General features: G+C 37.5%; 1 protein-coding gene across 11 annotated transcripts in view; it reads left to right on the forward strand.

Moving 5' to 3' along the window:
- The window catches only part of UTRN (utrophin), a 569,571-nt gene that overhangs the window by 392,184 nt on the left and 154,059 nt on the right, over positions 1 to 23,328 (forward strand). The window contains exon 1 of one of the 11 annotated variants that reach the window (XM_060614432.3): positions 14,913 to 15,361. The exons of 9 other annotated variants lie outside the window; for them this stretch is intronic. In XM_060614432.3, coding sequence (XP_060470415.2) covers positions 15,311 to 15,361 — 51 coding nt within the window. In that variant the 5' untranslated portion in view covers positions 14,913 to 15,310. Of the gene's footprint in view, positions 1 to 14,912; positions 15,362 to 23,328 lie in introns of those variants that run through there. One more of the 11 variants, XM_060614431.3, reaches the window with a different exon arrangement.

The raw sequence follows: 23,328 nt of genomic DNA on the forward strand, positions 1-23,328 counted from the left end.
TCATCTTCCTAAAAAGGGCAAGATCAGTGGGGAATTTTTCTTCATAATACCGTGTCACATATGTCTTTAATTTACTTTTACATTTGCAAAGGAGAGATATATATAAAAGCATGGTTGCACAGTTGCTCAAGCAAATTGACACATGGGTAGGAAAAGCAAAACCCTACAGAACTATGTGCAAAACTCCATGGTTATTAAGTAAGTTTTCCTAATCTTCATCCTTGTTAAATGACAAAAACTGAAACAATTTAGTAAAGAATTTGACGTCCTTTGTCCATGGACTGGGGCAATGCAGTGCCTCACAAACAGCGAGTGCACTGTTCTGGAGGGATTTAGGGAAAGAGTGGGTTTTCTGGAGCATTAGAAGAGGCAAGGTAGAAATAGGGTGATGGGCTGGGAGGTGGGGAGATTTCCTTATAAGGCTGGAAGGTCCTATTTTCTAGGGTAAGGCAAGCCAGCTGAAGCTGAGTTGGAGGATGGTGAAGGCTGTGCGCGCTCGGCGTCCTTGACAGTAGGGCGTTTCTCATAAGTGCAGGCTGACGTTGGCTTAGTTTTGTGACATGGGCTGGGCCACTGGGGTGGCCTCCATTTGGTGAGTCCCAATATACACAAATTACCTTTATCATCCTTTTATGCCATTTTAAATGAGCTCTAAAATTAGTTTTGAAAAACTTTGTCTGACTGGTTGAAATGGCTGGTATTTATAGGTCATTTTGGATCCAAAGATCCAAAATACAGAGTTTCATAGAGGTATAATCACGCTCTAAACTGAATTAGGCTTTAGGTATAAAATACCAGAGTATTCAAAATTAATGATCTCTCATCTCAGTGATTGAGAATTTAAGAAAATATTTTATAACATGGGATATTATTTAGTTTTACAAACTGTTAATATTCTAATAATAATCTGAGAGGCTTTAGAAATGAATAGAAAATTATGATAGCTAGGTATATGTTTAAGTATGTGTTTGGTTACACATTCGTCATACATTTATAATTTTAGAGGCCTAATTTATATTTTTTTCCCCAGCAGTTTTTTTAGTTTTATCTTTTCCATAGTGTCTTATTTAAAAAATAATTATAACTATCATTTCATAATTCTTAGTTTATCAGAGAAACTAACTTGATCTTTTTTTCAGTATATAGTGCTAATGAATTTGAATCTAGTTGGCATAGAATTCTCTAAAGGCCTGGAAATATGTCCGTGCCAGTTATTAAGTTGAATTCTTCTCATGTAATTTTTTTTCTTGAGAATACTATAGTTCAAAGAATTATTTTTGCCTATCCTAATTACTATGCATACTTTTGTATTTTTTAGTGTAATAGAATTGTAGTTTACCCTTTTAAAAATAGTCCTAGAACTTAGATACTGTTTAGTTATAAAGTATTTTGTTGTGAACATGTATTTAAGTTTAATGGCTCCAGAGACAACTTTTGTATTTGTCTTTGGGTGTTGCTGCTAGTTCAATTTGAAAAGAACAGAGAAAACCCAAGAATTTAGATAAATGATAGAAATCTGATCCCTGTAATAGAATGATGCTTTGCAATATGAACAAGGTAGTTTGGTTCAAGTCAACAAGTTAATATGGCCTTAGCTCTTTGATTTATAATGGGAGATAGAATGTTAAGGGTTAGAGGAAAGATAGAAGCATCTGGAAAAGATAAAATGATCCAGAGAAAGCAGCCTTAATGTTGGAGATCAAGAAATCTGTGCAGAACAGAGGGGTTGTGGCGGCTTAACAGTAGCAGGGGGGGAAAAAGAGGTTGAAAGCTGTGTTGGCCATGTGAGTGTTTAGAGGTACTCAGAGCATGGTTCTGACTGGCAGAAAGTGGGAGATAGCAGAGTAGCACTTACTGCTAGCGAGGGGTGCCGGGAGGAAGCACCTCTTTAAAAAAATTTATGTCAAAATGGTGTTCAGTGGCCCATCACATTGAATCAGCCACCTTTATTGAAAACTTATTATTTAGCACACACTGCGGGGCCACATTTCTCTTATTCTTTGAACTTGAAAACCTTTTCTTGTTGATCTCTGATATGGGTCACTGAACAGATTCTGTTTTACCTGATTAAGTAAATGGGAACAAGACTTAGGTTGACTTCTATTTTCCTGGACCTACTTGATAGTTCACTTTGTCAAACTTCCCCCCTTTCTACGAGATTAAGAAAATTAGTTGGTTACAATGTCATGTAATTCTATTCGGTTTGAAAAGTTATTGATGCATATATTTCCCTGCCTTTTTAACCTTTATTTACTTCTTAGAAGCATTATCCCTTAGGAATATGATGAATCACCATTTCCTTTGCTGAAAGTCCAGCCTTATAAACAATCAAAGCATTATTTAATTTAAAATGTTATAAATCATGTGCATGTTAATGTTCTTTCCTTAACATTTAATTGGAGATTTTCTCAATTAGCTCACCAAAATGTTACAAGGTTCCTCTGTGGCTGAATGCTATTTGAACAGAGACGCAACTAATTAGAATAATAGAACAGAATAATTGTCATTTCTTTATTTTTTATAGGCTGTTTTAAAAAGGGATTTTTTTAAGGAAGCTGTACCAAAAATGTATTATATTAGTAAATATTAGACCCATACTCTTCCTTAAGGCACTTTTTCACCTCATTATCCAGACACTCCTTTATTCTCTATCCTAATACCAATCAAGAAATGGAATGTTTTCCCAAGTTAAGAAAACCTCTCATGCATAAAAATTCAAACTGCTAACACAGATATACCAGGGGATGGCTTTTAATTTGACAAAAGATCTACATTACAAAAGAATTTCCTGAAGATTACTTTAAATATACAGCTCCCTTAGAGTGCTGACCATCAAATCAAAGAATGCTCTAAATTTTAAACGTGTTCTTTTATGGGCACACCTGTTCCTAATATTGCTATGTAAATGGTAACTATTTTCATGTGTGTCCCAATGTGGTGGGTAAATGAAAACTGGTTTGTGAGTTATTCATGTTTGCTAATGTTGGAGAAAGGGTCAAGATGGTTTAGTCTACTCTTACTATACCCTGTCCAGCTAAAGTCTTACAATCTTTCTATCCCAGGCCCAGAGGAGAGGATAGGAGAGGAAGCAAAATCTCATTCTAAGAAGCTCATTCTATAGAAAAAAGGAAACCCTATGGAATTGACAGCAATTTTTCTTTCTCCTCTTCTAGTTCTTGGTACTTTAGAATTGAGATGATCTATTATGTGTCATTCAAGTAAACTGACGTGTTTAACTGGATCCTTAAAGCCCATAGGTTTTAGAGCCATCATTTCTCTGAATTTGTGACCCTACTCATACTTGTTCTTCATGAAATTAGGGAATGGTTTTCCAGGTATTTCATGGATAGCTCAGAATGTGAGCTCCTTTGGAGTAATACTTTTATGTCTTTTTATGGCACCTAGTACTTGAGCCATATCATAACTGCCCCAATAAAAGATGGCATATATTGCAATTGTTAGACTCTCTGAGAGGCTTTATTGTTTAAATGCCTGTTATGAATGTAATTTTTTGGTAATATTATTACTGTTGGTTCAACAGTCTTTAATAAGCATTTATCATATGACAAGGACTATGCTATTTTACCTCTACTATTTCACTTAATCTCAACACAGATCTATACAGTTTGCGGTATTATTAAAATACTTCATATGTAAATAAGTAAATTGAAGACAGATTAAACTCTTGCCCAGGGTTAATGAGTTGACTCAGAACCTTCCATGTTGTCATTGACTCATCTTCTCTGTCACTGGCTCTCCCACTGCCCCCTCAGTAACACAATATTTACAAACTGCACTCTTTCATTCCTGTCACAGTGAAGGTATTCCAGTCATTCATTATTTTTTAGTTATAGTACACTTGTGAGCAGTTCAACCTGATGTTCCATCCCTCATTTGGGTGGAAAATTAACCAAGATGAGATGGGAGAGACCTCGGGAAATCGATACAACTTTGAGATACACTCTTTTGTTTCGATGTTAAAATTTAACCTTTAATACCTTTGCAAAATTTACTCAACTGTCCATGAAAAGATAAACCTTCTACCTCATTTCACAAGAGGGCAGCACTCTCTTTTAAAATTTAAAGTATGACTTTTAAAAAATACAGTCATATTAACTTTTTGTCAAGAAGTTAAGCTTGAGTGGTTTACAAAAGAAGGACTGAAACCTCTCTGTGGAGAAATTTATGAGTAGGAAAAGTGCAAAATCTTTAGAGTAACTTGGGATCCTTTCAGAAAATGGAAAGATTAAAATAATCCCTAGAATTTTTTACTTGAAGATTGAATTAGATTAACTACTTTGGTAACTTTGTAAATCTACGTGTCTGCCAAGATCATGGCTTTCTCTTCAATTGTAAAATCACAATAAGAATGTAAAAATTTAAATTCATTCTAATTGTTTTATTCCTGTTAATTACAAACTGTTGAACAATGATTGTATGTTTAGCATTCTATACGTTATTTGAGGGATAAATAAATTTAACTTGTTTTCTCTTTCTAGCAAAGAACTTATACCTTATTGGGGTTAGAGGGAAGATAAAACACATTGACAAAACAACCTGGAAGCAAAGCAAGGCAATATGTAAGAAAAGTACAGGGTAACAGTACAGCATGATAAAGATGGACAATATTGGATAGGAAATTGTTCAATTAAAGCTATGGTACAAGTCTTTGAGTAGAAGGTGGAAATTGAATTAGACCTCGATGGATGGATAAAATTTCAATGAGTAGAAAAAGGGAGGCTATTGTTTAAGAGAAGAGAATCCTTTTAGTGGAGAAAAAGTAGAGTGTATATTGGAGAAAGTTAGAAAAGCATATTCTTGAGAATATTGTGAAGAAACTGTGCGTGGATTGGATAGCAAGGCCACTAGCCATATGTGACTGTCTACATTTAAATGAAAATTAGTTAAAATGAAACAAAATCAAAATTTAGTTCCTCAGTCACATTAGCCACATTTCAAGTATTCAATAGCCATGCTACTTTATTGGGCATCAAGGATAGAGAACATTTCCCTCATCACAGAAAGTTCTGTTAGACAGCACTATATTACAGTTTAGATAGTTTTGGCTTGGGATGTGGGGAACATTAAAGAAAGGTGGTAGGGGGGCACCTGGGTGGCTCAGTCAGTTGGGCGTGTGACTTTGGCTCAGGTCATGATCTCACAGTTCGTGAGTTCAAGCCCCACATCGGGCCCTGTGCTGACAGCTCGGAGCCTGGAGCCTGCTTCAGATTCTGTGCCTACCTCTCTCTATGTCTCTCTGACCCTACCCCGCTTGCACTCTGTCTCTCCCTCTCTCTCTCTCAAAAATAAATGTTAAAAAAAAAAAGAAAAGAAAGGTAGTAGGCTGATATGGTAGTTATCAAGAACTTTGGGATTTTAAGGCTGTAAGCAGGGAATGAGCTTTTTATTTTATTATTATTGCATGCTTTCAGTGGACCAAACACAGTTTGACAGGTATTGTATAAATGTTCTAAAAAGTCATAGCTAATTTACATTTGAAATCAGCTGTTGTTGTACTAGTTTATAGCTGAAGCAGTGGAGAGTGAGACAAAATAAGTGACCTTGTGATTACAGTAGGTTTTGAAGAGAATTTAGTTTGGTTTGTCATGCTAATTGGAAACAGGAGAGAATTGAGGAGAGGGAGCATCAGGAGGGGTGGCTTGAATCACTTCTGTTGGGAGGTGAGAAAACTGTAGGAAGAGGGTATCAAACAATATTAAGACATTTTGATACTTAAACAGTTATCACTGAAGTGTATTGGTGATTCCATATTGTGTGAAGTTTCAACATTTTACGAGTTTATGTAGAGATCGTATGGTATTGATTCAGGAATCCAACAACTACTCTTTGATTGTCTACTATGTGTCGGGGACATAGGGCTACATCTGGGGATACGTCAGTGAGCAAAATGGAAGACGTATTGCTATTTCAGGAACCACTTCACTAATGTGATGGATATTTTATTACTTACTAGTGCTTTTTTAATAATTAGTGATCATTGTTGAACTATTTTATAATTTATATATATATATATATATATGTTTTTATGCTTTTGTTGCTAATAATAGCCAATGTTAACACTTAAGTTATGATTTTTTTTTTACTTTAGAGAGAGTGTGAGTGGGGGAGAGGGACAGAGGGTGAGAGAGAGAGAGAGAGAGAGAGAGGAGTAAGAGAGAGAATCCCAAGCAGACTCCACACTGAGCATGGATCCTGACATGGGGCTTGGTCCCACAACCCTGGGATCATGACCCAAGCCAAAATCAAGAGTCAGATGCTCAACTGACTGAACTACTCAGGTGCCCTAACACTTAAGTTATGAACATTTTGGTGACATATATACAGGAATACTAAGAGGGCATACATATGCTTCTCAAAATAATCCATTGTAATATATTTTTCAGAATTTTTATTAATTTGGGGGGATATATGAAAATATTCCTGGTAATGCATAGAATTATATTAGTCTCAATTGTGCTGTAATTAAAATGATCCAGCTATGAGTGAATTTTTGTTGAAACTAATGACCAGCCAACTGTATAGTACTCGTGAATATCTTTGTTGATAAGAGTATTTGAGTGTTTGCTGAGGTGTCAGAGGATCATTTTACAAAGAAAAATCTAAGTCCAGACAAGGGTTCAAATGTCTTTTTCTGGATCAAGCAGCTAGATAGTTACAGATCAAATTACAACCCGGGTGTCTTGACTCTAAGAGTGTTATTGCTTCTTATATATGCCATGAAAGATATAGTAGGGCTGGGATGTAATAATACAAATAAGTAATCTCGTTCATATGCAACATTATTACTTTCTCATATTATTAAAATGGTTCTATATTGCTTTTCGGACTATTATAATAATAGTATGATCTAATTAATAATTTCTAATGAGAAAATTATGTTCTAATGATATAAGTTCTTGTCATTTTAACCATAATCATTTCTGTAAGAGTATATAGTGTTGACTGAAAGGTAGTTAAGAGGCGTATAAAAAATATGCCACATCCAGGGCCACCTGGGTTGCTGAGTCCTTTGAGCATCTAACTCTTGATTTCGGCTCAGGTCATGATGCTGGGGGTCATGGGATTGAGCCCCACATCCTGCTGTGCACTGAACGTGGTGCCAGCTTGAGATTCTCTCCCTCTCTCTCTCTCTTTCAGTGTCCAGGGAGATGAAGTATGAATGTGTGTGCCTGAGGGCTGGAGACAAGAGAGAAGGTTGGAGGCTCAGGTCATTGCAAAGAGAAAGACCAAAAAGTGCAAATCTCCTTAGGCTATAATGTAGTTTCATATTATCATTCCCTCTCTCTCTCTCTCCCCCCCCCCCCCCCCCACTCATGCACTCTCTTTCTCTAAAATTAAAAAATTATGCCACAGCTAAAAAGGAGCAACCAATGTCTCTGGGAGTAGGCACAGAGAGGGGGTATGATGAGTCCAAGAGTATTGAAATTCCTAAAAATATCTTGTAGCAACAAGATATTTAACAGTGTTATGTCGTCTTCGTAACATCCTTAATAACATCATGTTTTGAATCTACTAATTGATGGTAGACTTGAAACTTGTGAATGTATACTTGGTTTTTGCACATTAGCAACAGTCTTTCTAGTGATCAGTAAGTCTGATGATCAAGATGGGTGTTATAAGTTTGGTAAAAGAAGTCTAATTGAAAAGTGATGTTGATTTTATTGTATGGATCTCATTAATTATAAAGGCGTATCTGAAGTAATATTTTAAAATATTTGCGCAATAGCAACATCACTTGGGTATTTGTTTAGCTTCCCAAGGTTACAATTTTGATGTCAGTACTCATCCTAAAAGCATAAATAGATTTTGTGTTGTGCTTTTAAAGGCTCTGTTACATTATAATCATCCTGTATTTTTAGTTTAAAGATAAAACACCAGCCAGCTCAAATTCTGTATTTAAATTGCTTTAAATTCCTTGGTTTGGCAAATTTAAAGTAGAGCTGGAGAATATACCCGCCCCCCCCCCCCCCCCCCGCGCCTTGATCTAGTCCTAAACAAGATTGTGCCAGACCTCAGTGTGTGATGGCCGACAGTGTCTTTCACCTGGAGTGGTACATTTCCTTCAGTATTTTGTCAGAGTAACCTTCAAAACACATCAAACATACCTTCTCCAGACATGAGAAGCCGGGCTGGGTTCATAGTATTTTCTCTCTAGCTACTGTCACTGAGCTCCATGAACAAAATTGCTAATTGTACTGCACCGTCTCCTTAGCCAGTGGTAAACCTGGCTCTCACTCCGCCAGTCCCCTCCGTTGGATTCAACTTGAAAGATGAAATGATGCTTCAGTTGCCTTGAACAAAACAGGCTAGATATTCTTTTGTGGGTACATATCAACTGACTTTATAAACATTCCAAAAAATTATATACCACAAAAGAGCAAGTATTAGATAATAGAGATAGATACTGGTTTCCTCGGAAAGAGAACCGTTTGAATTACATACCTCCTATTTAGAAACAGTTATTATTTAAGTGAGCTGGAGTTACAAGTTATTGAGTAACTTACGAGAACAAAAAGGCTTTGTCTCTCCTTTAGAAAAGTTTACCATTGACCAGCCCACTGCTGTTGAAGGCTTATTTCTATTGAGGGCTGATTTGCTAGAATGTCAGACCATCTGGTCCCTCAAAACTTCTGAAACTTTCAAAGGCAAAAATGATGGTCTGTGGTGGCATTTACCTTCAAATCTAATTATGCCACCATGAAAAATAATACATATCCACCCAGAAAGACAAATGTGTTTTAGTTGGGAATTTCCCATCTATTTATTGATTTAATCTTGGGTGGAAAAAGTATCATGTGCTTATGGTAAAATTTTCACACACTGTAAAAGACACTTAGATCTCCAGCCTCTCTCTCAGAGGTAACTGTCATTGGTATCTTAATATATGTCTGTCCAGAAATATCTGTATTTCATATATTGTACCTTTGCATAACTGTGTCAATCCCCCCCTTTTGGCATATACATACATAGCCTGTATACATACATATACAATAGAGATTATTTATTATCAGCACATAGAACCATCTCCCTCTTTTCCACTGTGGCACAGCATTACATTGTGAGAAATCTGCCAAAATTTATTTACACAGTTGTCTATTGATGGACATTTAGATTGTTTTCAGCTTTTTGCTATCTCAGGACTTACTGAGCATCCCTGTACATATGTCTGTATGCCTGTTTACAAATTAGATTCCTAAGGGCAGAATTTCTGATTCAGAAGTTATATACATTTTAATGTTTGGTGAATATTGCTAACTTATCCCCCACCCCCCACTTGGCAGATTTTTAAAAGTCACTTCTGCTGCTTCTAATAATCTCCAGGAAATGTAATGGCTTAAGCTTAATTCTATCAAACATAGGAATTCTTCATTCTGTGATCTGCCTATTGATTTCATTATGAGCTGCATAATACATTGTCTGGGCTCCCTGTCTCTGAGCTCGCCGTCTATACAGTGCTTTATTGAAAACTTGTGGGGGAATAAAAAAGACAGTGTAGAAACTCATTGTTCAGAGTAAACATATGAAGGAAGAGAAATAAAGTTATCAAAAGTAAATATAACTAAAGATATTCAGGACAACAAACAGAATGGTTGTCTTTGTCTTTTGGAAGAGCCATACTTGTAAGTATAGGAGTGGCTATTGACTGGTTATTGGTGAGACTACTGAATCTGAATCATGATGAGTGAGTCAAAGTTTGCAGTGTCATTTTGCAGAGAATTCCAAAATGGATGCTAAACAGGAAGATGGCAGGAGCATGGGCCAGACTTGAAGCAGAACTATGCTCTGAATGGACTGGCCTGCAGGCTTTTCTGATGCTTAGTGTTATACACAGAAGCACAGCTGGTCTCGCTAGGGCAGTTTGAACTTCCTCTGGGTTCCTTCAATACATATCCACATTATAGGAACAATGCCCTCCTGAGAAAAGTATCAGTTTTTTACTTGTGAGTACAAACAGTACCTACAGTTTTGATTTATCTTAACATGTTCATTGTTATTATTAAAATCTGTATTTTATTTTTGGCTTTAATTTTCTAAATCCGGATAGCTGAAGAAAATTAGAAAAGCCTTTAGAAAACCTATAAGAACTTTCTCCAAAGCCCTTTGTGATTTAGTTTCATGTCCCACAGGCGGTCAATAGACATCTGGAATTAGGAGGCGTGGTTGCCTGGGATGGTTTCACTCTTGTCTGATGCTGCGTGTATTTTAGGAAGGATATGGTTTTGAAACATTAACTTGTCTTGGCATTATTTTTAGTCACCTAATAAAGTGCTCTCTGAATCATTAAATATTTAGAAGGTTGCTACAGGCTGACCCCTGCACCTGGTTGGCTAATTCGGAAGCAGATCAGCTGCCATTTCTCTCCCTCAACCCCTATCCTACCCATCCACTCCTCTTAAACAGAAAAAGCTCTTTGTGCCTTTCAAAATGTCTTGTAGACTCTTCTGGCTGCAGGTTATGGGGGGAAAAGTACTGGATCTTTTTCTTATGAAGTATAATTTTTATTTCCCGACTGCCCCCTGTATAATTATCAGAATAGATGACATTACTGAAGAGATGAAGGTTAAAAACAATCTTTGTGTACAAAGCATATTGCCTGAACTTTCTGGGATAAAAGGAAAGTTCCGCCTTTCATCAGGGGGGCTCAGGCCTCCATTTTAGATTGAACCTTCTGCCCTTTGGGGCTGTATATTACTTTAAATGGCTCCCAGCTGACAGAGTTGGTTGTTGGCTGATGTTAACTAGAGAGCTGTAACGCATTGAGGACTCCTCTTAATAGAGCGACAGCAGCAGCAGACAATGAATGACTTGAAATCTCAGATCATGATTAGGGTCTTGAAGCTATCTTATTTTTGAATTTTAAGCCCTGAGTTAGAAGGGTTAGGAAAAGGAGAATTGTGTATATTCTTTTCAAAGGTGTTATAATCTGGATCTTTCTCCAAGTCCGAAGGGGCTTATAATAAGTACATTTTTTCTATCCATGCCCGAAGCTCTTCGTTTTGAATGAAGCCATGATGTACTGATTTATTTGTAATCACCTACTGACCTCCATATGCTTCACTTTGGAGGTTCCCAAGAAGCGTTTTTTTTTTTCTTTTCTTTCCTTTTCTTTTTCTTCTTTATATTGACCGATGTAAAAAGAAACATGTTAGGTTTTGCATAGAAAATATGCTTTATAAAAGTTTACAGTTTTTAAAAATCTGAACTCTGTGTTTAGCAGGAAGAGTACTTTAAGATCTACTATATGGGTAAGACAAGTTGCTTTTCAGCAAAGCATTTAGACTGCTTTTTTTGCTTATCTTTGACCGAAGCCTAAAGAATGTCTTATTGCCTTGATGAAATTACTAAATAAGTCAGTCATCTTTTAATAAATTAAATGAAATAGTTTCTAAACATAAAAAGTTTCTTAATTATCCTAGCCTTTGAACGTTTTGGCCAAAATCATATATACATGTAGCTCTTTTCACTTTGGCAATGGAATGTGGTTTTTATTAAGTAATTTAGATTTAGATTTTATTGATTCCATTATTGAGTTTTCCTGTGCTTCTCTCTGGTTCTGTAACCTTTGCTTCCTCGTGGAACTGCCTGTCCATGTTTGAGACGTGGCTTATTCAGTGGGAGAATCTTAGCATATTCAGTGTTGATTGTTACAGGCATTGGCAGTATTATGTTCCTCCTACCTCTTGAGGATTAGTGCACAATTTATTTGCACACTCGTTTAGACTGGCAAGATGTCGACTACTTCAAATTTCGTTATCCAATTTATTAAGTCTCTCTGGTGATGTACTGCTTTCATTGGAGGCCTCTGTTTTTTTGTTTTAATGATTGAAGGATTATAAGACACAATGTATCAAAGAGGTGCTTGGTAAAAATAGAAATGGCCAGTGGAGATGTAAGGTGTATTACCAAGATGATATTTTGTATACAGAGTTTAAACTGAGAAAGTATTTTTATTTATAGATATCAAACAAATACATAGTAAAGTGTGTTTACAGTTATAAAAGCAATTAACTTTTATATTTTACAAGTCTCACTTCTGATGTGTCACTCGGTTATCAAAGAGAATAGTACTTTTGAATAATATATTACATTTTAGCTATTTGAATTTTATAGAATATTTTTGGATTTTTACATAAATGATCAATTTGTCTTTAAAACTTTACATTTTTAATGTCAATTACATGGCAATAAAAATATTTTAGTTACCTTTCAGTGTTTACATGAGACTATAGTTACCCTATTATTAAAATTCGGTAAGAATTAACAATTTTTTCTTTTGAGTGGTTCCATATGAACCCACTGAGTATTTTTCCCCTTTTTCTCCTAAAGAGGGTGTTATCATAGCTAAGTTCATCAATATCTTAGTTTTTGAGATTTTATAATTATAATTTAGGAGCCTTATTTAAGTGAGCAGAGGATGTTAGTTCTGAGACTGGATGTCAGGCATTTGTATGGACCATCAGGGTAGCTAGTCTTTGGTACAGAGACTCTTGACTGATGGAAATTCCACCTTAGAATTCCAGGTGGGAACCTACTCCTCCCCTCTTTCTTTATCCTGGCTTCTTCTCTTCTAGCACATAGGTACCTATTATGCTTTGGGGAAAACTCCCTAATATGCAGGATGATGCTTCTTTTCCCTCATAAAGATTAGCCTTGTCTAAGGATAGAGGATATTTGGAGTTCTAATAATAACATATCATTCTTGCTCTGGTGTAAGAACCCATTAAATGTAAGACTCTACTTGAGAGAAAGACTATGGTATTTTCTGTTGTTCCGCAGAGTTTTTATTTAATTCATTCTTCTGATACGTGCATGGGGGTTTGCATGTTTGCACGTGTCTCTGATCACAAGCATCCAGCACCCTGGGTGGTAGTTGGAAGTTTGCCCAGCTGAGAAAGATTGTTCTTTTTCGCTCACTCCTTTATTTATTTATTTTTTGTGGTGGTGGTGGTGCTGGTGGTTCCTTTTGTCTTGTATTTATGTAAAAAGTTTATTTGTTGCTGCTGAAAGATCTCAGCATGTGGCCTCAGAGCCCTCACAGATCAGGGTCAGCCTGGTCAGTTTCTGTATAAGTTTTTCTGCTCCATTTTGATGATTAGTCTTCATGCTGATGCCAATGCTTTTCTTTTTTTGGATACAAACTGCACAGATTAATTTTACTTATAAACTTCTGAATAATCATTAGTTTGCCACACTTGTTTCTGAAATTAATAGTGTGTGTGTATAAATCTGAATTGGGCACCTTGAGGTGAAATGCATTCTGCTAGAAATCTCATAAAGCCATTTTTCCCCTGGAGACATGTTGGTTTTATGAATAAATGATGAAAATATTTTAAAAGCTTGTTAAATTTTGTATAGATCCGCATATGTAAAACATATGCTATTGAAATACTGATATGAAAATAAGCTGGGAACGAAATGGAAATAAAAGTGGTTTGCAAAAACAAAAAAGAATAACCATATTGTATATTGTTCCCTGATAGATGTTTTTTTCTGTTGTTAATGGAATCACTTTCTCCATATGATTGACTGCTAACAATTTTGATGTTTAAGTAACTCAAATAGGCTTTTAGGAGATAACATATTCCAATTTCAGGGTTTTTTTTTTTTCTTTGCTCTGTGCCCTGATGCAAAATGTAAACTTAGTTATATTAAGATTAACATCATTCCATGTGTGATTGTGTCATCTTTAAAAGCATTATATATTTATGATGAAATTCTGTGCATAGCCAGAGAAATATGCTTCATCTGGACATATCTGTCAGACTTTTATTGGTATACTACATAGGTATGTAATGCAAAAGCAAAACCACATTTTTGCCTTGGAATGATGTCCATAATATCTGTGCAGAGACTATATCATTTGGAACTTTTCCTTTAAAGCAATTACACTGAAAACTTTGCAGAAGTGTTTCTGTGAGTGCCACTAATAATTTAACCTCAAAATTCAACATTGAAAGTAACTGGTTATTTACTCCCATTTTGGGTAGTTTCACTTCAGTTTTATTTCAGACATAAGCCAATTCTCCACATGAAAAGAGCCTGAGTGACTTTTGGTAGTGTCAGTGAGATAAACGCTCCTCTGAAAGTATTTTCCCCATCACTTTATTGTTAAAACCTTTCTAGAAACAATACAACTGGTCACACGTATTTTGTTTGGTGGTTTGTGTCGGTTTCCTGCGCCCGCCCCCTTTTATTTTCATGGGTGGCTCCAAAGTGGAATATGGATCCCACGATCTATTCTGGACGGAGACAACTTGAGAGATACTGCACTGCAGTTTGGGGAAGGGAGGCCTCCAGGAAGTGGGAGTGAGCTTCTCTTCAAACTGTGTGAGGGGTGGTGGAAGGGAGGATGCTGATTAAAATAATAAACAACTGCTGGAAAGAGAAGTGGATTACCACACTGCTGTCAGATCGGTGAGGGGAGCGGGGAAGCCCACGGACGCTGCCCTCCCCTGCCGCAAAGTCTGCAGAAGGGGGCCTTTCCATCTGCTGCTGGAACTTTTCTCCGGACAGATAGAACAACTTTTCAAACAACTTGGTTCTGTTGCACTGACAGCATCCCTTAGGCATAGCCTGACCTAGGGAAATGGACTGAAACTAGCTTGGTGGTTGCCATAGCAACGCAGGCTGCGGTGTCTGGGAGAGTGCAAGCCGGTGGCCTCTTGTCCCCTCTTTGGGTGTTTCTTCAGACAAGAGTACACTCCTTGCTGTTTGAACTCTACATAAGTCATGCTCTTTGAAAACTGGCTCTTTACTCAGGACTTTTTTTTTTTCTTTTTCTTTCTGAAACCAGTCTGAATGGAGGAAGTTGGTAATACTTGGCTTTTTTTTTTTTTTTTTTTTTTTTTTTGCCTTCTCTCATGCAAGTTTCCAGGATATAGCTTCTTTTTGCTGTGTGTAATTGAGACCAAACTCTAAGCTTGGGGCCCAGGAGAGAACAGTTGTGGGCTGCAGGTCATTAGTGAGGTGAGCAGAAGGGAATCCTGGGCTTCCCAGAGAAAAAGGAGACCATGCCAGCCTCGTGGAACACAGCTACCAGAAATTATAGAGGCAGGTCTATTCCTTGCGAACTCCGAAGTCCATGAAAAGACGGACCCACGGTGGGGTGGCTAAAATGTCCCGGCACAGGCTGCTGCTGCTTATGGACCATAGCTCAAAGGCAAGGCTTGTAAAGGATTTTACAAAGGATTTTAAAGTATAGCCAGAAAAGATACGGATTTTAGAAGTTAAAAGCTGTTGTCTGAAGGAAGTTTGCCGGAAAGATGTAGGCTTCAAGGGCTACTGGACGATGATTGGTTTGAACTTCAGTTTACGGGAATTGCTGACAAAATTTGAAAAGGTATGCAGAAAGGGGACTTCATGAATGTGCTTTTTTTCTTCCTTGTCTGTTTTTTTTTCTTAAACTCTGCATTTAGATGACAGATATTCTGTTGACTCTTTGATTATTTAATGTAATTTCTAAGGCATATTTGATTTGACATATCCTCTTTTACACATTTTTCCAACTAAAGAGCAAATTAGCAATTCTTTCCTTTGGTCAGGAGAGCTTCTCACGATGCCTGTCAATTTTAGAATTCCACATCAGAAGAGGTCCTTTGTACTCAAGTCGACTGGTAATTTAATTGAAAGTTATTTTGGAAAGAAAAAAAGAAAACCAGCAACAACACTGGGTTTTCATGCCAAAGTCTGACTTCATCAGGCATGGGTTCTGTTTTCCATACCCCTCAGGTTTCTCTCCTTGCAGTTGGCTGAGCACTGCCTTTCCCAGCCTGCTTTCTGAAGATTCAGTTCTGAGAGTTGGGAGAAGATGCCTCCCAGTGACAAGGACCCATCCGATCTTAAACTTTTCCTTTTTTATTTCGAGTGTCTGTTTTATATGGGGAGCTCTTGCATGCACTGTGGGGCTTTCACGCTTGGATCATTAAATTTGTACTCAGTTCTTTTTTCCATAGGAAAGTTCTTGGCACACTCTAGGATTGAGCCCAGCCTGCCAAAGCTACCTTACATTTATAGTTAAACAAAACAGAGAACCTCAACGTGCTGCTCATGGGCTCCTGCCCTTCCTTAGCCTTTGGATGCCAAGCACTTATCTTCTTTCAACTTCCAGTCTTTAAAGAAAAAGAAAGAAGTGAAGTAATTTCACTATGTGCTTAAGTCAGTTATTTATCAGTTGTTAGAGATGTGCTCAGTGTCTTTCACCACGAATACCCTACGGTTCCTTACGAGTACAAATATAAGCAAGACTGTATCGAGTCATTAAAGGAATAATGGGCTTTTTCTTACAAAACTACAATTGCCAGAGGAAAATGGCATAAAACCACGTCATTTGAAAAATTTAGAAGCTTTTCCAGAACAATTGCAGTCATTGCTTCCCTCCTGGTGATAGAAACAGTGTGGTGGGAAGAGTGTGGAGAAAGAAGAATTTAGCTTCTTCTGGTTGGATGCTCCCCCTGCCCCCATGTCTCCTGCACCCCGACTGTAGCACTAAGGATTGTAACACAGGACGCACTTTGACCTCTTGCTTTAATATGTTGTTAAGCACCTAAATTCCTGAGAGTAAGGATGGTTCCCAGTCAACTTGCTCACCATTTAAAAGGGGCAGAGGAGGGAGGGAATATCTTTTTTATGGCAGCTGGTAACAGCAGGTGACAAACTTTATGACCATAAAGAGGTCTGTTAGCTTGGTTTGTATAGATTTCTCTGTTTCTTCCTAAAAAGGTATAGGGCATATGTTGCATGAATAATTCATTACTTAGACCCCCCTGTGAGGCAGTAATTGTGGGCAATGGCTGGACTTTTGTATTGTAATTGCTGCCATTAGTCTTAAAAAGCCTAGGTCAGATTCCAGAGGTTAGTAACCTGCCTTAGCCTTCTGGCCATTTTATTGGCAAGGTTACAAGTTCTGGTTATATTAGTAAATTTCCTCTTTTAACTCCCAAACCTTATTATCTGCCTAGTTCTTATTCTTATTTTAGTAGCTGAATTGACAGTAAAAGAAGTCTGCTGGCTTATTCCTATCAAAGCCTTGATTTGGAATTTTTTTTTTTTTTTTTTTTGAGACAAAGGCAAATTCAAAGAAACAATCCTGCCGCCATTCACAATCTGAAGTTCTCCGGATATGTTTATTTTTGGGTTAAACGCTTTTATGAAAACCAACGTGAGAGTTAATCTCTTTGCCATATTTCGTTTGTAGGAAGTTGCCATGCATGAGTATATTTTTCTCCAAGTCAAGTATTTAAAAAAATGCTTTGTGTATTTTCACAAAAGCTGTCTCATATATAGCCTGTGCTGTGTTGACTCGTTGCCAGGAAAACGGGTGTTTTGGAAAGGTACCACTACCTCACACCTCTCAAATACAACTACCTACCTTCCCCCAGCTCGGAGAGCAATGATGCCATTTTTAGGGAATGATCAGGGCCTACTGCTGTAATGCAAAAGCCACACGATACAAGAATAACAGTCTTTCTATAGTTCTTTTACTCTCCATTCCCCCAGTCCTGTCTTCTTCTCGGTTTTAGGGATCTGCTTCTTGAGAGGATATGTACCTCAGTGGTGATGTCACGCTTCTCATGTCCGTAGTTGAAATGCTTCAGTCTGCGGTTTAGGTTGTCATAGGAAAAAGGTAACTTTGCTATGCTCCTGAAGCCCTTTCAGGCTTTAAGAACCCTAGGGTCCAAAGATGCGATGTGGTGGGTCTTTCAATGATGGTTAATCCGAAAACTTGTAGACTGATCAGATAATTGAAATTTCCAAATGACTGCAGACCTTCCCTGTAACTTCAAGGCAGCAGTTTGTGAAATTGAAAGGGGGTATTCTGGTTGATGTTTTTGAATTTTAGAGAAATTCAGTGGTTTTTTGATTTATATTGTGTATCTGTTCATACACAAGTGTTTGGCACATGATTGAGTTCTGTAATATGGTTATCTAGTCCCAAAATGGGTGGTGCCAGGATTGATTTTCTAGCATAGGCAGGACAGGCAGATTACACTTGGTACTCATTCCTAATCTCTTAGAACCAGAAAAGGCAATGCGGAGCATCCCTGGGAATCCAGAAGGCAGGAGATATTCTCTATTGTTCCCTCCAGGTGACAGCTCACGAAGGATCGGGAGATCCCAGCTGATGGAAACCATGTGTACCCCATAGTGGTCCTTAAGAGGAGGTTGAGACTGGAACTTCTTTCCGAGGGAGGATGACCTTGTGGCAGGATATGCCTGCCAGAAAGCAGGACCTTGTCATCTAACCAAGTGATGAAGGAGGAGCCCCAAGCAGGCTCCAAGCTGTCAGCGCAGAGCCCAACACGAGGCTCGAACCCATGAACTCTGAGATCATGACCTGAGCTGCAGTCGGGCACTTACCGACTGTGCCACCCAGGCGCCACCACAATGTTTAGTTGTAAAACAAATGTGTTCTTGAAGACACAGCAAACTTCCACTTTCAAGGTCTATTCATGTGTTCAACAGTTAGTAAATAGTTATTAAGTGTGTGGTACGTACCAGGCACTGGGCTGAGTTCATGGATGGAGTGGAGAATAGGTTAGACATGCCCTCCTTGAGCTTATGGCTTAGTGGGAGGAAAATCAAACCTTAAACACGAAGTGTTCACTACAGTGTGTGATGCGGCAAATGGAGATAGCTATGAGAGTAACAGGTAGGCCTAGTCTACTCCAGGAGCAGATAAGTCTTTTCTGGAGAAATTATATTTAAACTGGGACTTAAAAGATGGGTTTGAAGTTAATGTAGGGAAATGTGTATTGGGGAAGAAATTGAGAGGTTTCTGGGCCATAGGACAGATCAGGAGGTGAGGACTTGGGTGCTCCAGGATTATAGTTTTAAACATTTAACATGCAATAATCTTTAGGTTTTCAAACCTGTTCAATTTTGATTATACCATCTGACTTGGGAAATTAAGGTGGGGCAGTAATTTGGCCACATGAAACATTTCACAACTGCTCCTAAGAACCTTATGTTCGTATTGTCAACCAAAACTGTGTACTCCAGGAGGAAGGCCACTGTATTTTAATTCACCAGGACTTTAATATGTTTCAGTAACAACCTGGTATAGATTCAAGGATTTGGAACACCTTTGGGTTATGAAAGGTATTTTGATTCATAGCAGTGTTTGCTCTGTTTGAATTTACAATGTAGATTGTTTATTGATTCTTTATCGTTGCAAGTGACTTGTTCAAATTCTCTTGGAAGGGCAGCTAATTGTGGGCTTGTTCCACTAAGTTATTCAGCTTTTCTCCTACTCCGTTCTAACATATTTATAATCATAGATAATGGGATAAGAACATTACTGGCATTGATTTCTTTATAAATGCTGCTATAGACCAGGCAATACTACTTTCTATTGTCTGTCAAATGTGATTCCATAATTATTAATAGAGTGATTAAAATCTATGAGATTTGTTGTTGAAAGCAAATGTAGTCTATAAATAATTCATTGAATAATTTAATGAAATTAATCATAATAATTAGTTGAATAATTAATTTCAATTACTATCCCAGAAGCTTCACAAAAGCCTCAAAGCATATTTACATATCATGTATGTAAATTTGATGATATTTTTTGGTTGTTATATTATTTCTTGGTGATATCTGACTTGTTAAAAAAAAAGTCATGATTCCTCATTTCAAATCCTAAAGCTGTGGCAACAACAATCCCACTGAGTTCCTGTTAATCAATCCTAAACTGTCTCTGAATTCCAGTCTTGTTTTTGAAAGGAACAGTGGATTTCTTTTCCCCTAATGCTTAACCTTGTTGATTTAGCCTGAGACTTGGGATATGGTAGGGAGATCGTTGCTGACCTCACTCCTTCACCTTCAGGAAAGGGGTCAGGACTCCTTCAGAGAAAACATTGCTGTGGCCATGTAGGGTTAGGTAAATATGCCATATGAAAATAAACCAAAATTATGTTAACAAGATCTGAAGAGGATGAATCTATTCTAACACCAGTTCAGTTGTTGAAGACTTTCTGGGGGCACTATATTCTTAATCTCTGTTTCCTATCAGAGGGTTCAAGCAGTTCTGTTTATTAAAATCTAAAGAAACTGTTTTGCTGACATGGTTATAGCCACTACTGGATTATAGAACATTATAAGGAAGTAAAATGTATGTGACATACAGTTGTAAGTGCTGGCATATAATATCTCTGTGGGTTAGATAATTAGAGAAATGTCCAGGTAAGGGCAAAATTGGTATGAAAATATCAGTTATCAAATAAGCAACTAAATAAATATTTTCCTTTACTTAGGAGGTTAATTTTGACCTGGGTAGTAGGTGTTGCGTACAAGAAACTAATTGGTGAATCTCTCTGAACTTTGTTGTCATCTTCTGGAAGGCTGTGCTGACAGTGTGTGTGTATCTTATGCTTTTGATGATGTTTTCCTGTGTTGTCATCTTAGTCTAACCCCTGGTTTCCTAACTTTGTACATTATGCTTACGTTGTTAGAGTATGTTTCGAGGGAATCCTTAAAGATCTGTCTGTTCTGTCACGTGAGTTCAGCTGCTTGAAAACTTTGCTTTTGGCCTCTCTGTGCACATGACCAGCTTATGTTAAATGCCTGGAAGAACATTGCTTTGTGCTTCTACATGGATTACCTTCCCATAACTAATTATCAATAACTATTTTGTGCTGCTTAATGTTCAGAATGGCTTGTAGGTGACAGAGGTACGCATTAGTAGGGCAAGTCCCCCAGCTGTGCAGTGAGAGTAAAACCTCCTTCATGGAATTTCAATTTATTTTAGCATTTGGTGCTACATTAGGGTCATGATCTAACAGCCTCCCGTGCTGGCATCTTGATTTTAAAGCCAGTGCATCATTGCACAATCATCTATGAAGGAACATGATGCATTAACTGCAGGTAATTCTAAATTTCCAGTGAAAGAATAGGCAGGGCTTTGCAGTACAAGCTTCTAAATAATTTTAGTTCCCATGTTAAATATTTTAAATGAAGAGATTAAACAAAATGATTACTGTACTCCCTTCCAACTGTTGATTATATGAGTTTCCTTGGTATTATAGTAGCTAATCTGCCAGTCAATTAAGGTGAACTTAATGCTTTCATTCATGCATTTATACATTTGTCTGTCTACCTAGCTGTGTCTATTTTAAGTTAGGCTAATGCTGTGTAACAGACTGCGAAGAATACAGAAGAAATAGTAAGGTGATTTTTATGATTTTAGGAGCTTTTAATATATTTGGCCAGATAAATATACCACCAAATGTCAGTAAAACAAAATAATGTGTGCTCATTTTCTTTGCTTTCTGGTTGTTGATTTTCTTCCTAACTTTTGTGGAGGCTCAGGTGTGGAAGGGTTTTTCACATACTGAAAGTTGCATTCCAACATGAATATATGATGACTGGTAGTGCTCTTAACCAGAACTTGATGAAAATACCTGCAGTCGTTGGCCAGTAAAGGAGTTCTGTTTTACTCCATTTGTTTTTGTGGCTGGGTTGGAAAAGGCATCACCTGGTTGGATACGAGGAGCCAAAGGTGCTTTGTGTTCTTGGTATGCAGATTTGCTGATTTTGTTGAATACTTTTGTGAAACTTAAAAAAAAAAAAACTTGGGGCGCATGGGTGGCTCAGTCGGTTGAGCGTCCTACTTTGGCTCACGGCATGGTCTTGCAGTTTGTAAGTTCGAGCCCCACGTCGAGCTCTGTGCTAACAAACAGCTCAGAGCCTGGAGCCTGCTTCAGCTTCTGTGTGTGTGTGTCTCTCTCTCCCACTCCCCTGCTCATGCTCTGCCTCTCTCTGTCTTTCAAAAATAAATAAATGTTAAAAAAATTTAAAGTTAAAAGAATTAATAAAACTGTATGTGGATCTTAATGCACTTCTGTCTTCCTACTTCTCTTGGCTATGAAAGGAAGCAAATATATCAGGCTACTTTAGGAAGTAGTGGTTTGAAGTCTCCTTGTGGTTTTCCTTGTGATTTGTGTGTAGGTCTAGTCCACTGACAGTAGTTTTTAGGAACTGATCCAGCAAATTTGAGTCCAGATTCACTTTGGCCATGGAGAGCAAAGAGATGCCTTGCTCACTGTGTCGTTTGGCTTCTTGAGAAAGATGGCTATCATGCATATATAGAGCATGATCTTTTAATATATCTCTTTCGATGTCTTGAAATGCATTTCAGGACACAAAAGTAAAACAGTTACATCCTAAAGGATAAGAACTAGGTTCAGAAGTTGACACCAAAGAACCAATAGAACTTGCCTTACCTTTTACTTTTTTCACTGAGAATTTCTCTTTGAAGCATTCCAAACTGAAATTATAATGAGATTGCCATTTTACGTGCATGATGTTGTCCAACCTGAGCACCTTGAATCTGTATCTGGCTCCATCCCCTGGTCCCCTGTTGGTGTCTGCTCTGCACTCTGTGGAATAGAGGTGCTAGTGAAATGCCCAGGAGCCAACAGTGTCAGAGTTTTTGTTTGGTAGTGAGCCCCAATTCTGGGCGTACCCAGATCACACTTTGCAGGTGAACCTGATTTGGCTTTGTCACTAGGGTAAGATAACCCCAGAGACCAACAGGCTTGCAAATTTGGACCATACGTTTTGCAGAAGCTGTCCATCAGACTCTGTGTTCATCTCTCCCCCTCCTCATATCTGACCCTATTAATGTCATGTTAGACACCACAAATCTCAGAAATTATAATACATCATTTCTGCCCTTCATGTAGAAATGATAACTTCCTACCATGCTTATTAGAGTACTGAGGTGCAAAAGGCCTTTCCACGTGTCCTTCTGGTTAGTCTAGATCTGTAGATGTTTAAAAAACAGTCTTTTAGATCCCGACCTCTAAGTGTTGGTTCTTGATGGATTGCTAATCAGGAGTGAGTTCTAAATTAATGAAAGCATTCTGAGTATTCAATGAATTTCTATTTAATTTTTCATCATATTCATTTGGAATTGGAAAACTTAAGAGTGAGGAGATGAGAAAGGTAATAAAACTATGGAATTTAAGAATTTATTCTCCTTTTACTAATTCAGATTCATGACCTGAAATAATTTTTTAATTTCTGTAGTAAGTTGCCTTAATAGTCATTACCAGCTAATGCCATGGAGACTCACTGCACACCTTCATGGCCCCCTCAGGTTCTTGTTTTTCTGTTTTTAAGTCCACACTCATTCGTTGGATGGGAGTGGCTGTCACACTAGAGTTAGGTACAACTAGCTTGCTTTCATTTTATTCAGGAAGAAAAGATGATTGCCAAATGAATACAGATAATTGTGTTGACAGCTTTATAGTGGAGAGTATTAAAAATTGATAAAGACCTGTGTATTTATTTTTTTAATGTTTA

Source organism: Panthera onca, chromosome B2, assembly GCF_046562875.1.
Source record: "Panthera onca isolate mPanOnc1 chromosome B2, mPanOnc1 haplotype 2, whole genome shotgun sequence".
In the NCBI taxonomy this organism is placed as follows: domain Eukaryota; kingdom Metazoa; phylum Chordata; class Mammalia; order Carnivora; family Felidae; genus Panthera; species Panthera onca.